This window comes from Pseudophryne corroboree, chromosome 4 (genome assembly GCF_028390025.1).
Source record: "Pseudophryne corroboree isolate aPseCor3 chromosome 4, aPseCor3.hap2, whole genome shotgun sequence".
Taxonomy (NCBI): domain Eukaryota; kingdom Metazoa; phylum Chordata; class Amphibia; order Anura; family Myobatrachidae; genus Pseudophryne; species Pseudophryne corroboree.
Window position 1 is genome coordinate 900,696,546 of NC_086447.1, and position 16,919 is coordinate 900,713,464.

The 16,919-nt window shown below is 49.5% G+C and overlaps 1 protein-coding gene across 1 annotated transcript in view; it reads left to right on the plus strand.

Moving 5' to 3' along the window:
• Nucleotides 1–1,671: 1,671 nt before the first annotated feature.
• The window catches only part of PPP1CB (protein phosphatase 1 catalytic subunit beta), an 89,842-nt gene continuing 74,594 nt past the window's right edge, over nt 1,672–16,919 (plus strand). The window contains exon 1 of the mRNA XM_063918910.1: nt 1,672–1,792. Coding sequence (XP_063774980.1) covers nt 1,741–1,792 — 52 coding nt within the window. The 5' untranslated portion in view covers nt 1,672–1,740. The remainder of the gene's footprint in view (nt 1,793–16,919) is intronic.

A 16,919-nucleotide genomic window follows, 5' to 3' on the forward strand; every position in this document is an offset into this window, starting at 1 on the left:
CTCAGTCGCTGCGATCACTTCAGCCTGTCCGGGACCGGAATTGACATCAGACACCCGCCCTGCAAACGCTTGGACACGCCTGTGTTTTTCCAAACACTCCCAGAAAACGGTAAGCTGCCACCCACAAACGCCTTCTTCCTGTTAATCTCCTTGCAAACGCCCGAACGGATCCTTTGCACAAACCCATCGCTAAGTGGCGATCTGCTTTGTACTCGTGCGACACGCCTGCGCATTGCAGTGCATACGCATGCGCAGTTTAGACCTCATCGGCCGCTGTACGAAAATGCAGCTTAGCGATCAGGTCTAAATTAGGCCCTAAGACATGTTTGTATGCAATGGCCGATTATCACACAATGGGTTGATTATTAGCAGACTGTGCATGCAATCGCAATGCGCAAAGAGGCCGCTGAGATCTCGCTCACAATGTGGATTTTATGAAAAAGTGTTTGACAGGAAGTGACCGTTTGGAGGTGTTATCGGAGTGTTTAGAGGGTGTGGCTGGGAAAATGTAGGCGTGTCACAATCGTTTTTGGGACGTGTATTTTCCGTCAGACGTAAGCTCGTATGTGGAAAAACATGACGCCTGCGTTGCTACTGCTGTGTCCAGTCTGCATAGCCACAGACCAGCACTTTGCCCCGATGTTCCTTATTTTTGCGCACAGGCTGTGAATGTATACGCAATTGCGAATGGCTCCGGTGGGCGTCATTCCTGGGCGGCAGCTTCACTTTCTAACATTAGCAGCTCCGTAGCCTAGAAAACTGGAATTGCATGTGCGTGCAAACGTTAATTAGGCCCAATGTAGTGGGTGATCCCCCAACCGGCCCGCCAAACACCACCCCTACTGCGGCTCCCGGCAGATGGGAACAGTGTATTCCTGATCGGAACAGTGGGACAGATCCCTCACACAGGGACTGAGATCATAGCTGTTGGGGGGTATGTATGGTGGATATGGGCAGCCATTGAGGGGCTGGATGGGATAGCGGGAGGGCAGCCAGGAGAGCAGGGACACTATGTGTGGTGGGAGGGAGACACTTGGGATAATGTATGACGTTATGATAATCCTGAGGGGTCAGTGAGGGGTCAGTGAGACACATGGACATTTTCCCTGTGACACCAGTGGGGCCCACACAACAATGGCGGCGCCCAGTGAAGAGACATTTTCTCCCGCTCACAGAGATAACACAAACTATTCCTCTAGTCCCGCCCTCTCCCGCCAGCGTTGAGACACAGCAGCTCTGTCATTGTGACGTCACTGTTGCTATGACACCCGGAGAAGATCGGCCAAACCCTCCACAGCTCATCCTCTTGCAGTCTCCATAGTTACAGGCGGGTTGCGGGGCGGAGCTCACGTTAGTGCGCGCCATCTGCATTTGGTTAACATAACAGTCAAAGCAAGGACGCGGGAAGCAGGGAGATTCGGGGTGGCGCTAGGTCACGTTCCCTAGCAGAGGGGCGTGGCTAAGCTTTCTGACGCGCACACAGCCGTGTGATTGGTCTGCGGAAGTGTAACTCTTCTGGTCCCGCCTATCAGGGCGGTTCCCGACTATAGTTTCTCCGCCTCCTCTTAAAATGTGCCATTGTCTAGTTCGGTGGGCGTGTTCTGTTGGGTTAGCGCCCTTTCTGCCCGGTGATTGGCTGCTGCCATTCTCTGGAGACGCCCACGCTGGGCGTGGCCCTGCTGTGTTGTGGCGCAGCTCCGCCCGGCTAGTACTGCTTGGCTCTGGTGAGGGAAGCGCAAAATGGCGGACGGAGAGCTGAACGTGGACAGCCTGATCAGCCGCCTGCTGGAGGGTGAGTGTCCCGGGGCCGGCCGGGGAGCGGGAGGGAGTGTTCCCGGATGGAGCTCCGCGTCTGACACCTGTCTACCGAACTATGAGTTCGTGGAGCGGGAGGCGGGCCCTGCTGGGTTCGGGGCCGAGGGCTCGGGAGATGCAGTGACAACGAGAGCAGATCCCGTCTCTCCAGGCCCTGAGGCCCGGCCGCAGCTGGGGGAGGGATGGGGGCCACAAGAAGGGGGCGATGGCTGATAGGGAGCGATGGGGGAGGGAGGGGCGTGCACTGAGTGCAGGTGGGTGTGAGGTCTGGGGGTATCAGGGGCCACACTGAGTGCAGGTGGGTGAGAGGTCTGGAGATATCAGGGGCCACACTGAGTGCAGGGGTGTGTGAGGTCTGTGGGTATTGGGGGCCACACTGAGTGCAGGCCGGTGTAAGGACCACGGTTTGGGGGTGTTCGGGGGCCACACTGGGTGCAGGGGTGTGTGAGGGCCTCGGATTGGGGGTATCAGGGGCCACACTTGGTGAAAGGGGGTGGGGGTGTGAGAGCCACCCTAGGGGAAGGGGGTGAGTGCCACAAGCTGGAGTTGATGGGGGCCACAATAGTTCTAGGGGGGAGTGCTGGGTGTGTTATGCCCATGACCTGGGTGCTGTGGCAGTCACACTGAGTGCAGGGGGTGTGCCAGGACCACAACAGGGGAGCCATGGAGAACGAGTGGGCTGATTGAAGCTGATGGTGGGGACAGTGTGAGGGTGCTGTGGGTTACGTTGGAGCTGATGGGGACACAGCGTACTGGGGGGTGTAAGGGTGCTGTGGGTGACATTGGAGCTGAAGGTGGGGACAGGGCACTGGTGGGGGGGTGACGGTGCTGTGGGTGACATTGGATCTGATGGTGGGGACAGAGCACTGTGTGGAGTGTCGGAGTGCTGTGGGTGACATAGGAGCTGATGGGGACACAGAGTACTGGGGGGGGGTGTACGGGTGCTGTGGGTGACATTGGAGCTGATGGGGACGGTACTGGGGGGTGAGGGTGCTGTGGGTGACATTGGAGCTGAAGGTAGGGACACAGAGTACTGGGTGTTGTGAGGGTGACAGAGCTGATGGGGACACAGAGTACTAGGGGGTGTCAGTGCTGTGGGTGACATAGGAGCTGATGGTAGGGACACAGAGCACTGGGGGTTGGTAGGGTGACATCAGAGCTGATGGGGACACAGTACTGGGGGGTGTCGGTGCTGCGGGTGACATCAGAGCTGATGGTAGGGATGCAGAGTACTGGGGGTTGTGAGGGTGACATCAGAGCTGATTTGGACACTGTACTGGGGGGTGTCGGTGCTGTGGGTGACATCAGAGCTGATGGGGACACAGTACTGGGGGGTGTCGGTGCTGTGGGTGACATCAGAGCTGATGGGGACACAGTACTGGGGGATGTCTGTGCTGTGGGTGACATCAGAGCTGATGGGGACACAGAGCACTGTGGGGGGTGAGGGTGCTGTGGTTGTCATTGGCGCTGATTGTTGATGGGTGACAGTGGTCTGTGTGGGCTCTGTATTAGGGGGGGGTGCAGTGATGAGGATGTATGCAGGTCTCAGTAAAGGCAGGGATGGGAGGCTGGCATTAGTAATGTACACAGTCTGCAGTGTAACCAGTACAGTAGCATGACATTGTGTATCCTGTAGCAGCCTACATTATGGTGCATATATGGTTTCATGAGATGACTGGATGATGCATAAGTAAGGGGTCCTGATGCTGACCCAGGACAGAGGGTAGTCACCTGTCTTCTGGGTTGGAGGGATACGAGTGCATGCTCTAGACAGAGGGGTCTCTGTGTATATACTGAAGACTGCTAGCGGTAAATATTGCAGTGAAGTGGTATGTGGGTGAGGGTGCTAGTTGGACAGATCCGTGCGGTGGGGACCCCTGGTGTTATCCCTTGTCGGGGGTACAACTCTCCTCCTGCAGTACCCATGCAGCTGCCGTGTATAAGGAGTGGCAGGGAGATAAATGCACTGTAGGGAGGGACTCTGTAAATCCCCAGGCTTGTACTGTACTAGGTGATGTGGGGGGAATTGCAGAACTCTATGTAAGGAGCTGTGTGTTCTCTTCTGTACGGTGTGCAGGACGTATCATTACAGCAGCCGCCTGTTGTGTATGATTGCTGATGAGGGTGTGCCTCCTACCGATAATACTATACAAAGTGACACATGGTGATAATAATTACTATCACTTGTCCTAAGCTTAGCCCTATTTCAACAGATTTATTTACATGTTGTTCCATTGGGGAGAGTTATAGATCCGTGAATATACTCGTCATTGTCCATGAAACATTGATATGTAACCGGTTAAAGAGTTGAATGTCAAATCTATCACAAGTTTTGTTCTATGACCCTCCTGTAAATGAATCTATGAAATGATTCCTTGTGCTGATGTAGATTGCTGTAAAACGCTCATATAATAGCCTGTGAGGTGCAGGCGTGCATGTGGTTACCGGAGTTGCGATTATATCTATTACAACCTGTGCAGCGTTTGGAACAAGTGGGGATTATACAGTTAATGTGTCCCTGCAGCCTATGGCTTTGCTAAGGAACACTGAGGCTGTGGAGACTAAAGTTCACATTTGGCTGCCTCTGTTCTGGCATAACACTGCTGTGCTTATCACACAGGAACCAGCTGGGCGTCCAGTTCCCCATGTACAGCAGCACCTGTCTCTTCCCCCTGTTTCATGTCTGTGTGTGACTGGTATAACGCGTGAAATGTACTGGAATTTGCTCGCGTTTAGCTGGAGGCTGCTGGAAGTTTTGGTGCAGCCCTAATGGGGATCACAGATCCTGCAATCGCTGATATTGGAATGCAGTAGTGCAGTATCTACAATTGATTGAGGTTACTTAGTTTCTGTCCTGCTTCATCCGATTATTTTCAAGAATGTCCCATACTTGCTCATGCAGAATTAGTGTTGCATTTAGTTTAGATATGGCCTTTAGCAGGGGTAGGCAATGTCTGGCACTCCAACTGCTGTGGGACTACACGCCACAGTTCTACCGTGAGGGCATGCTGGGATATATAGTTCCGCAGCAGCCTACCATTTATCTATAGCAGTGGTCTCCAATCTTAATTGGGGTGTGAGCTGCTTTCGGAAAATAAAACCTCTTAAGGAGCTACCCCCTCCCCCAATGCGCGTGCGTTCCTGCGAAAGTGGGTGCGACTTCACAACTACAAGTAATGCCCCCCGCGTAGTGCCAGATACACAAATAATGCCCTTCAGCCGTGCCAGATATACAAATAATGCCTCCCAGCAGTGGCAGATACACAAATGATGCCCCCCCACCAGTGTCCGATACAATGCCCCCCCTCCAGTGTCCGATACAATGCCCCCCACAGTGCTAACCTTTGCTGGCTTCTTCTACTGCCGCCGGTGCTGCTCCTCCTGTATGAGGGACGGAAGGGGAGGAGAGCGCAGCGCACTCCTCTCCTGTGAAATCCGGAGAGAGGCTGCGGTGAGGGTGACAGTCTCCGGCGGGCATTTAAAATATGGTGACGGTAAGTGAGCTAATCGAAACTCTTGGTCCGGCAGCCAATCAGGTGCCTCCACTGCCGGTCCACGAGCTCTGATTGGCTGACAGCTGGCACCATATTAAAAATGAAGGGAGGAGGAGTGCCAGTGACTGCCCAAGCCCGTGAGCTACCGAAAATACTACGGCGAGTTACCGGTTGGAGATCACTGATCTATAATTTAGCATATTGGTGCCTTGGAATGGGGGGCCACACATTGGATCCATTGTTAAACATAGATTGTCCGTATTTAAGTTTGTGTTCTATATAGTGAAGTATCACCAGTGCAGCCTCGGGCGATGGGCCTGTTCTAGCAGATTATAATATAATTGGACGTATACGCTAGAAAGCAAATGGTAATGTGTTTAAGGTGTAGTGTTCATTGGGTGTGTTTCTTTGCTTTGTGGCAATAAAGTTCTGCATGATAAATATAAAAAAAAAAACTACTGCGTAGCTGCTATTCATCTCTGCAAGTGTCTACTGACGAGAGAAGCTTCTCATTGGATTAATAAAGACGTTAATGGCAGAGGTATTATTAAATTCATAATAAATGCCAAAATAGCGTTTTTCCTTAAGCTGAAGGCCCTATTCTCTGATGCTTTGGACCCGTCATTCTATTTTGTATAGCTAGGGTAATGTGACTTTCACCATAAGAGCCAGCTCAGCAACCCATGGCTATTTTTGGGTGTAAGAATGTTCCTTGATACACGCAACATAAAATACAGCTGTATTTCTAGTTGGACCTAATATGAAAGGGTGTGGCTCATAGGGTCGACAGTAACTAGGTCGACACAAATGCATTTTTTTATTTTTTTTGGGTGTCGTTTTCTTCGTAAAGTGTCCGGGAACCCCAATTAGAGCACCGTATCTCCTCGCATGACTCGCTTTGTTTGCCATGCTTCGGGCAAGGTGCCTCGTTCCGCTGCGCTCGGGACAGGTTACAAATCGTAGTCCCCATGGATCGTAAAGAATGAAAAATGTGGAAAACTCATGTTGACATTTTAATGTGTCGACCCTAATGCATGTCGACCAATAGTGGTCGACCTAAATGCTGTTGACCCAATGACCAAATCCCATATGGAATACCTGCAGCTCAACAGACATGGTACAAAATGAATATTAATGGTTTCACGTGTTTGATCTGTTTTTCCATTGGGCAATAATGTGTTATACTTTACACGAGGCGCTGACATCTTTCTGCAGGATCGCGTAGCCTGTGCTTGTACCCTACTGTATTTATAGGAGTGACCCTAAAATTCAGCGTCTGGTTTACCAGTGTCCTCCCGGCGATCTTTGGGGGACAGATTTGCTGCTGGTCTGCTAGTATTAACGAGACGGTGCGTATTACACATTGTCAGCATCACATGAATGTAAATGATGTTGTGGGAAGCAGCTGGCTTCATGACGGATGAGATCCCGGCGGTCAATATAACAACGCCGGGAATCCAGAGGGAGGACGTAATGCTGGCGTCAACACATCGATGCAGCTCGGGATGCCGGCGTCACATTACCGACAGCCAGCAACCCGAACGTCCTCAGCGGGACGTGCTAGCGTCCTGCCGGGGGCGGGGGTGTCTGGGGGCTTAGGTTTAGACAGGAGGGGGGGGGGGGTTAGTGTTAGTGATCAGGGATGGAAAGGTTAGGGACCGGGGTGGGAGGGCTAGGTGTAGGCATTAAAACGGGGAGGGTTAGGGTTGGGCACCCAGCGGGGTAGGGTTAGGGATCACAATGGGGGGCTGTCGGGATTCTGATGGACGGGATGCCGCTGTCTGTATACCGAGGAGGGTTAGGGTTGGGCACCCAGCGGGGAGGGTTAGGGTTGGGCACCCAGCAGGGAGGGTTAGGGTTGGGCACCCATCGGGGTAGGGTTAGGGATCACAATGGGGGGCTATCGGGATTCTGATGGACGGGATGTCGGTCTGTATACTGGGGAGGGTTAGGGTTGGGCACCCATCGGGGGAGGGTTAGGGATCACAATGGGGGGGCTGTCGGGTTTCTGATGGGCGGGATGTCGCTGCCGGTATACTGACAGCCAGCATCCTGTCTATCGGCAAATCCTACTGATCCCCATGGTGTTACTCTCATAAAACACACAGGGATACCTGCCAATCAGCTCCTAACTGTTAATTTACATATTGGAGCTGATTGGCTGGTGCCTTTATCACCTTTCACTTTTCTCTATCGTCCTAGTGGATGCTGGGGTTCCTGAAAGGACCATGGGGAATAGCGGCTCCGCAGGAGACAGGGCACAAAAAGTAAAGCTTTTTCAGATCAGGTGGTGTGCACTGGCTCCTCCCCCTATGACCCTCCTCCAGACTCCAGTTAGATTTTTGTGCCCGGCCGAGAAGGGTGCAATCTAGGTGGCTCTCCTAAAGAGCTGCTTAGAAAAAGTTTAGCTAGGTTTTTTATTTTACAGTGATTCCTGCTGGCAACAGGATCACTGCAGCGAGGGACTGAGGGGAGAAGGAGTCAACTCACCTGCGTGCAGGATGGATTGGCTTCTTGGCTACTGGACATCAAGCTCCAGAGGGACGATCACAGGTACAGCCTGGATGGTCACCGGAGCCGCGCCGCCGGCCCCCTTGCAGATGCTGAAGTCAGAAGAGGTCCAGAATCGGCGGCTGAAGACTCCTGCAGTCTTCAAAAGGTAGCGCACAGCACTGCAGCTGTGCGCCATTTTCCTCTCAGCACACTTCACACGGCAGTCACTGAGGGTGCAGGGCGCTGGGAGGGGGGCGCCCTGGGAGGCAAATGAATACCTATAAAGGCTAAAAATACCTCACATATAGCCCCTAGAGGCTATATGGAGATATTTAACCCCTGCCTGATTTTTCTAAATAGCGGGAGACGAGCCCGCCAGAAAAGGGGCGGGGCCTATCTCCTCAGCACACGGCGCCATTTCCTCTCACAGCTCCGCTGGTCAGGACGGCTCCCAAGTCTCTCCCCTGCACTGCACTACAGAAACAGGGTAAAACAGAGAGGGGGGGGCAAATTTATGGCGATATTTTGATATAACAAAGCAGCTATAAGGGAGCACTTATTATAAGGCTATCCCTGATATATATATATAGCGCTTTTGGTGTGTGCTGGCAAACTCTCCCTCTGTCTCCCCAAAGGGCTAGTGGGTCCTGTCTTCGTTAGGAGCATTCCCTGTGTGTCTGCTGTGTGTCGGTACGTGTGTGTCGACATGTATGAGGACGATATTGGTGTGGAGGCGGAGCAATTGCCAAATATGAGGATGTCACCCCCTAGGGAGTCGACACCAGAATGGATGCCTTTATTTATGGAACTACGGGATAGTGTCAACACGCTAAAGCAGTCGTTTGACGACATGAGGCGGCCGGACAATCAATTAGTGCCTGTCCAGGCGACTCAAACACCGTCAGGGGCTGTGAAACGCACTTTGCCTCAGTCGGTCGACACAGACCCAGACACAGGCGATGACTCCAGTGGTGACGGTGACGAATCAACCGTATTTTCCAGTAGGGCCACACGTTATATGATTTTGGCAATGAAGGAGGCGTTACATTTAGCTGATACTACAAGTACCACTAAACAGGGTATTATGTGGGGTATGAAAAAACTACCTATAGTTTTTCCTGAATCAGAAGAATTAAATGACGTGTGTAATGAAGCGTGGGTTGCCCCTGATAAAAAGCTGATAATTTCAAAGAAATTATTGGCATTATACCCTTTCCCGCCAGAGGTTAGGGAGCGCTGGGAAACACCTCCTAGGGTGGACAAGGCGCTAACACGCTTATCTAAACAAGTGGCGTTACCCTCTCCTGAGACGGCCGCACTTAAAGATCCATCAGATAGGAGGATGGAAAATATCCAAAAAAGTATATACACACATGCAGGTGTTATACTACGACCAGCTGTAGCGACTGCCTGGATGGGCAGTGCTGGGGTAGTTTGGTCAGAGTCCCTGATTGAAAATATTGATACCCTGGACAGGGACAATATTTTACTGTCGTTAGAACAAATAAAGGATGCATTTCTTTATATGCGTGATGCACAGAGGGATATCTGCACACTGGCATCACGGGTAAGTGCTATGTCCATTTCGGCCAGAAGAGCTTTATGGACGCGACAGTGGACAGGCGATGCGGATTCAAAACGGCATATGGAAGTTTTGCCGTATAAAGGGGAGGAGTTATTTGGAGTCGGTCTATCAGATTTGGTGGCCACGGCTACAGCCGGGAAATCCACCTTTCTACCTCAAGTCACTCCCCAACAGAAAAAGGCACCGACTTTTCAACCGCAGCCCTTTCGTTCCTTTAAAAATAAGAGAGCAAAGGGCTATTCATATCTGCCACGAGGCAGAGGTCGAGGGAAGAGACAGCAACACGCAGCTCCTTCCCAGGAACAGAAGCCCTCCCCGGCTTCTACAAAAGCCTCAGCATGACGCTGGGGCTTCTCAAGCGGACTCGGGGACGGTGGGCGGTCGTCTCAAAAATTACAGCGCGCAGTGGGCTCACTCGCAGGTAGATCCCTGGATCCTGCAGATAATATCTCAAGGGTACAGGTTGGAATTAGAGACAGATCCACCTCGCCGTTTCCTGAAGTCTGCTTTACCAACGTCCCCCTCCGAAAGGGAGACGGTTTTGGAAGCCATTCACAAGCTGTACTCTCAGCAGGTGATAGTCAAGGTACCTCTTCTACAACAAGGGAAGGGGTATTATTCCACTCTTTGTGGTACCGAAGCCGGATGGCTCGGTAAGGCCTATTCTAAATCTGAAGTCCTTGAACCTGTACATAAAGAAGTTCAAGTTCAAGATGGAGTCACTCAGAGCAGTGATAGCGAACCTGGAAGAGGGGGACTTTATGGTATCCTTGGACATCAAGGATGCGTATCTCCACGTTCCAATTTACCCCTCACACCAGGGGTACCTCAGGTTCGTTGTACAAAACTCACTATCAGTTTCAGACGCTGCCGTTCGGATTGTCCACGGCACCTCGGATCTTTACAAAGGTAATGGCCGAGATGATGATTCTTCTTCGAAGAAAAGGCATATTAATTATCCCATACTTGGACGATCTCCTAATAAGGGCGAGGTCCAGAGAACAGCTAGAGATGGGATTAGCACTGTCTCAAGAAGTGCTAAAACAGCACGGGTGGATTCTGAATATTCCAAAATCCCAGTTAATGCCGACAACTCGTCTGCTGTTCCTAGGGATGATTCTGGACACGGTTCAGAAAAAGGTTTTTCTCCCGGAGGAAAAAGCCAAGGAGTTATCCGAGCTTGTCAGGAACCTCCTAAAACCAGGAAAGGTGTCTGTACATCAATGCACAAGAGTCCTGGGAAAAATGGTGGCTTCTTACGAAGCAATTCCATTCGGCAGATTCCACGCAAGAATTTTCCAAAGGGATCTGTTGGACAAATGGTCAGGGTCGCATCTTCAGATGCACCTACGGATAACCCTGTCTCCAAGGACAAGGGTGTCTCTTCTGTGGTGGTTGCAGAGTCCTCATCTATTGGAGGGCCGCAGATTCGGCATACAGGATTGGATCCTGGTGACCACGGACGCCAGCCTGAGAGGCTGGGGAGCAGTCACACAAGGAAGAAACTTCCAGGGAGTATGGACAAGCCTGGAAACGTCTCTTCACATAAACATTCTGGAACTAAGAGCAATATACAATGCTCTAAGCCAGGCAGAACCTCTGCTTCAGGGAAAACCGGTGTTGATCCAGTCGGACAACATCACGGCAGTCGCCCATGTGAACAGACAGGGCGGCACAAGAAGCAGGAGTGCAATGGCAGAAGCTGCAAGGATTCTTCGCTGGGCAGAGAATCATGTGATAGCACTGTCAGCAGTGTTCATCCCGGGAGTGGACAACTGGGAAGCAGACTTCCTCAGCAGACACGATCTTCACCCGGGAGAGTGGGGACTTCATCGAGAAGTCTTCCACATGCTGGTAACCCGTTGGGAAAGACCAATGGTGGACATGATGGCGTCTCGCCTCAACAAAAAACTGGACAGGTATTGCGCCAGGTCAAGAGATCCGCAGGCAATAGCTGTGGACGCGCTGGTAACGCCTTGGGTGTACCAGTCGGTGTATGTGTTTCCTCCTCTGCCTCTCATACCAAAAGTATTGAGAATTATACGGCAAAGAGGCGTAAGAACGATACTAGTGGTTCCGGATTGGCCAAGAAGGACTTGGTACCCGGAACTTCAAGAGATGATCACGGAAGATCCGTGGCCTCTACCTCTAAGGAGGGACTTGCTTCAGCAGGGTCCCTGTCTGTTTCAAGACTTACCGCGGCTGCGTTTGACGGCATGGCGGTTGAACGCCGGATCCTAAAGGAAAAAGGCATGCCGGAAGAAGTCATTCCTACTTTGATTAAAGCAAGGAAGGAAGTAACCGTGCAACATTATCACCGAATTTGGCGAAAATATGTTGCGTGGTGCGAAGATCGGAGTGCTCCGACGGAGGAATTTCAACTGGGTCGATTCCTACATTTCCTGCAATCAGGATTGTCTATGGGTCTCAAATTGGGATCTATTAAGGTTCAAATTTCGGCCCTGTCGATTTTCTTTCAAAAAGAATTGGCTTCAGTCCCTGAAGTCCAGACCTTTGTTAAGGGAGTGCTGCATATACAGCCTCCTGTGGTGCCTCCAGTGGCACCGTGGGATCTCAATGTGGTTTTGGACTTTCTAAAATCTCATTGGTTTGAACCACTAAATAAGGTGGATTTGAAATATCTCACTTGGAAAGTGACCATGCTTCTAGCCCTGGCTTCTGCCAGGAGAGTATCAGAATTGGCAGCTTTATCTTACAAAAGCCCATATCTGATTTTCCATTCGGACAGGGCAGAACTGCGGACTCGTCCGCATTTTCTCCCTAAGGTGGTGTCAGCATTTCATCTGAACCAGCCTATTGTAGTGCCTGCGGCTACAAGTGACTTGGAGGACTCCAAGTTACTGGACGTTGTCAGAGCATTAAAAATATATATTGCAAGGACAGCTGGAGTCAGAAAATCTGACTCGTTGTTTATATTGTATGCACCCAACAAGATGGGTGCTCCTGCGTCTAAGCAGACGATTGCTCGTTGGATCTGTAGCACAATCCAACTTGCACATTCTGTGGCAGGCCTGCCACAGCCTAAATCTGTAAAGGCCCACTCCACAAGGAAGGTGGGCTCATCTTGGGCGGCTGCCCGAGGGGTCTCGGCATTACAACTTTGCCGAGCAGCTACGTGGTCAGGGGAGAACACGTTTGTAAAATTTTACAAATTTGATACTCTGGCTAAGGAGGACCTGGAGTTCTCTCATTCGGTGCTGCAGAGTCATCCGCACTCTCCCGCCCATTTGGGAGCTTTGGTATAATCCCCATGGTCCTTTCAGGAACCCCAGCATCCACTAGGACGATAGAGAAAATAAGATTTTACTTACCGATAAATCTATTTCTCGGAGTCCGTAGTGGATGCTGGGCGCCCATCCCAAGTGCGGATTATCTGCATAAATTGTACATAGTTATTGTTAACTAATTCGGGTTATTGTTGAAGGAAGCCATCTTTCAGAGGCTCCGCTGTTATCATACTGTTAACTGGGTTTAGATCACAGGTTGTACGGTGTGATTGGTGTGGCTGGTATGAGTCTTACCCGGGATTCAAAATCCTCCCTTATTGTGTACGCTCGTCCGGGCACAGTACCTAACTGGAGTCTGGGGGAGGAGCCAGTGCACACCACCTGATCTGAAAAAGCTTTACTTTTTGTGCCCTGTCTCCTGCGGAGCCGCTATTCCCCATGGTCCTTTCAGGAACCCCAGCATCCACTACGGACTCCGAGAAATAGATTTATCGGTAAGTAAAATCTTATTATTACTGGTTTATCACTTCCTTATGCCTTCTCCAGGTTAATACATCTGTCCCACTATAACGTAATTACCGGACAGATCCTTTGGTGTAATAGAAGCAGTATTCAGTACAGAGGATGTGCCGGTCGGTGACTGTAGCCTAGACTGCCTGGACACATCTGTTGTATTGAATCCCCCCCTTACATTTTTTTAAAATACTTTAATTTTTACAAGCTCCCTCTATTAGTGGCATTCTGTTGTGTCCTTTAGCTTGCAGACTGTAGCCGGCTGGAGCTGTGCATCTGAAAGCTGGGCTACCCTTAGGAATTGGCCTGGCTCTGTAATGGCTGCGAGGAAGTGACTGTACAGCGGTGCGCTGAATGTTCCAGAGAGATGCTCATACTATATTTGGCCATTGTTTACAGGGAGTTGGGATTTCCTTTAGAACGTGCAGAGATCAGCAGTCCTAGCGTTGCCGGAGAAAGGAGTAGAAGTGACAGCGCTCCCTGCCCTCCTGTATACAGCCTGCATAATCCCATTAGTGCTGACACACAACGGAAAACCGAATTATCCACCTCTTACGATGCACGTAATGTCATCGCTGCTTTCAGACTTCAGCAGAGGAGAGACCATTGTTGTTCCGCCCATTTCGTGTCTGCAGTCTCGCACGTAATCGCCCACTGCGCGTGTTTCTGTAACTTACAGCGCACACTACTTTCACGGTAAAAGAATACAGCAAATATGTGCCGTGTATATCACCGCGCTGCAACCAGTGAGACGTGCGCAGGAAAAATTGCGGTTCTGCTGTTACCTTATACGGCAGATGTGCGCAGCTGAATATCGCAGCGATGCTCAGCATCTGTCATTTATCAGGATTGTTTCATAAGGTGAATACTGCAATTTCAGCTCATGGACTCGCGGTGTAAATCTCTAGATAATAATCTGCCCATGTCCTGATCTAGTCTTTCTTAATATGTTACAGAGTTGGGGAGGGAACATTTAAAAAACGAACAACAACCCAAAAAACCCACTTTTTTTTTTTTTAAACCAATTTTTTTTGCATTAACAATTTAATGGAATTTTTTTTTTTAATCCTTTTTGTTATAATACCGTGAAACATTGCTATGTATTAGAAACCTTGATCAACCATGTTTTAATGCTTTCTAATATTAACAATCCGTAGTTATTAGGCTTTAAAATTAGTTTTATTGAAAGATTTCAAAAAAATCATATCAGACTACATGTAAATAAAACATGCAAAAGTACTTTTTAGAGAAACACACAAACACAAAAAAGTAGTTAATCTTTTCTTTTCAAGATTGCCATCAAATAGACGCTTTAGGGCTGTTTACTCACGCACAGAGAGGCTGCACAACCGCTTTCCGAGCGCAGTACACATGCTAAATTGTCAAAATGTTTCAATGTTAGGTCTTTAATTGTAACTTGCAGCACGTTTGTTATGTGATATGTTTTGCTTGACTTTTTTTTTCCGTTGACATCCCTTGATGTTTGTTAATGACAATAAAGATATTATTATTAAGCATTAGCACTGGATATGTCACTGGCATTAAACATTTTGAATAAAAACACTAGTTTAGATGCCTTTTCAGCTCCTAGTCCGTTTCGAAGGTTTGAATGATGAACTAAACCAAAAGAAGAAATAGTTCTTTCTACACTAGTTGAAAATGATTGAGCAGTCAGAAGTTGTTCAATAATGGGAAATACATTTGGATTAACTTTTTCAATTGTGCTTTTCTTGGCTCATCCACCATTCATAAGATGACACTTGCTACACCACAGATTACTGAAAAATAATTCCTGCAATGTTGCAGCTTTTTGCCTCTCATCTGATTCACCTCCCTACATCTTTGTTGTGTGTGTGTGTGTGTGTGATATACTGCATTGGTTCAGCTTACTTAGATGAAGACCACGCAACAAGAATGTGGAATAATACCAGGGATTCCCTTACAATAGGCTTTTATTTTAATTTTTTTAAGTAGTCAGTCACATCATATTCTAAAAAAAACCCAGTGTTTAAAAAAAAAAAAAAAAAATATTTGGTTTAAACCAGCCAACCCTGCTATGTTACTAGAACATGGAAACTAGTTTGCAGATATTAGTGGCGCTCTGTAAATAAGTTTGGTTGCTGGGAGTGGAAGGATCTCTGACGTCGCTGTGCTGTTTCGCTTTGTGGCGTTGTGTGCCCTTTACGTTGGTAATTAGATCTGCTCTGTGTGAGCCGTGTCAGCCAGTACTTATCTGTGGTCGCGCTGGCTTACTGTAAATATTGCGCTTGTTGCGGCAGACACGGACATTAGTTTAAATGACTCGCCCAGTGGCTCACTCCTGCCAGCAGTAAAACTAGTCTGGATGATGAACTACAATGTGTAATCTGTAAATGGCTGTACATTATCCTGCAGTGACTTGGAGATGGGTGTGTAGCTGGTTACTGATCCACTCCCAGTTTTTCCCCTATCGCGTTTCCCAGTGTAGATCTTTTACCTCCTATACTCCAGTTGTCAGATTTATCACTCAATCTGTGACATCTCTAAATCCAGTGATCTGGATAGAACATGTACACAATACAGACCACGCGCTGATACACTGTACATTTAAGGCTTTATTTTCCTTTTATACAGTGCAGTAGATAACTTGGGTAAAGTGATAACACATGTAAGGAGTGTCACTACAGCGTGCTCTGGTTAATTCCCAGCACATGTGAATGAGCCCTGCATAACTTCCACACAGCATGTCCATGTTTTAACCCTGTTCACTTCTCAGGGCCTTCCTACCGCTGTCTGTTTTGTACCCAGTTTTGTTCTATTACTGTTGTTCTAACTGTAAAGCGCAACGGAATATGCTGCGCTATATAAGAAACTGTTAATAATGAATAATAATGTCCTTGCATTGTGACAAACTAGAAGACCACACACAAACACAGTGGGGGGGGAATTCAGTTGTTTAATCGCACAACCGATCTGCCGTCTGAAGTGACAGGAGATCACTGGGCAATAGTCAATTGTCCCATGTTATCGCGCTGGTCGCGCCCATATCAGTCGGGATTAGCTACGTAAAGTGGCAAAACCTGACTAAACGAATGGGCGCAACGCAAAAAGTCCTTTTTGGGTGCTCAAAAGGGTCACACAGGAGGGTCAGCTGCTGGGGATAACAATTGAATTCCCCCTAATGAATGTGGGCAGCTCTGCTCCTTCAGATTCCTTCCCTGTTGTCGTTCTGTAACAGCAGAGAAGCGGATTGCTCCTTACCCCCTTCCCATCATTTGGCGGTCACTTTGTTGCACAGTGAAAGGATTTTAAACATTTTTCCACCTGAAACTACTACTAATGTGTGGCATGTGTCACGTAGCCTTCCCAGACAGCCCATGCTCCCCAGATCCCAGCGAGCCTTATTGGTGGCTTGTGTCACGTATCCTTCTCACCACACCACGGTCCCCCAGATCCCAGCGAGCCTTATTGGTGGCTAGTGTCACGTAGCCTTCTCACCACCCCACGCTCCCCCAGATCCCAGCGAGCCTTATTGGTGGCTTGTGTCACATAGCCTTCCCAGACACCCCATGCTCCCCAGATCCTAGTGAGCCTTATTGGTGATATGTCACGTAGCCTTCTCACCACCCCACGTGCCCCAGATCCCAGCGAGCCTTATTGGTGGCTTGTGTCACGTAGCCTTCCCAGACACCTCACACTCCCCAGATCCCAGCGAGCCTTATTGGTGGTACACTGTCACGTAGCCTTCTCACCACCCCACGTGCCCCAGATCCCAGCGAGCCTTATTGGTGG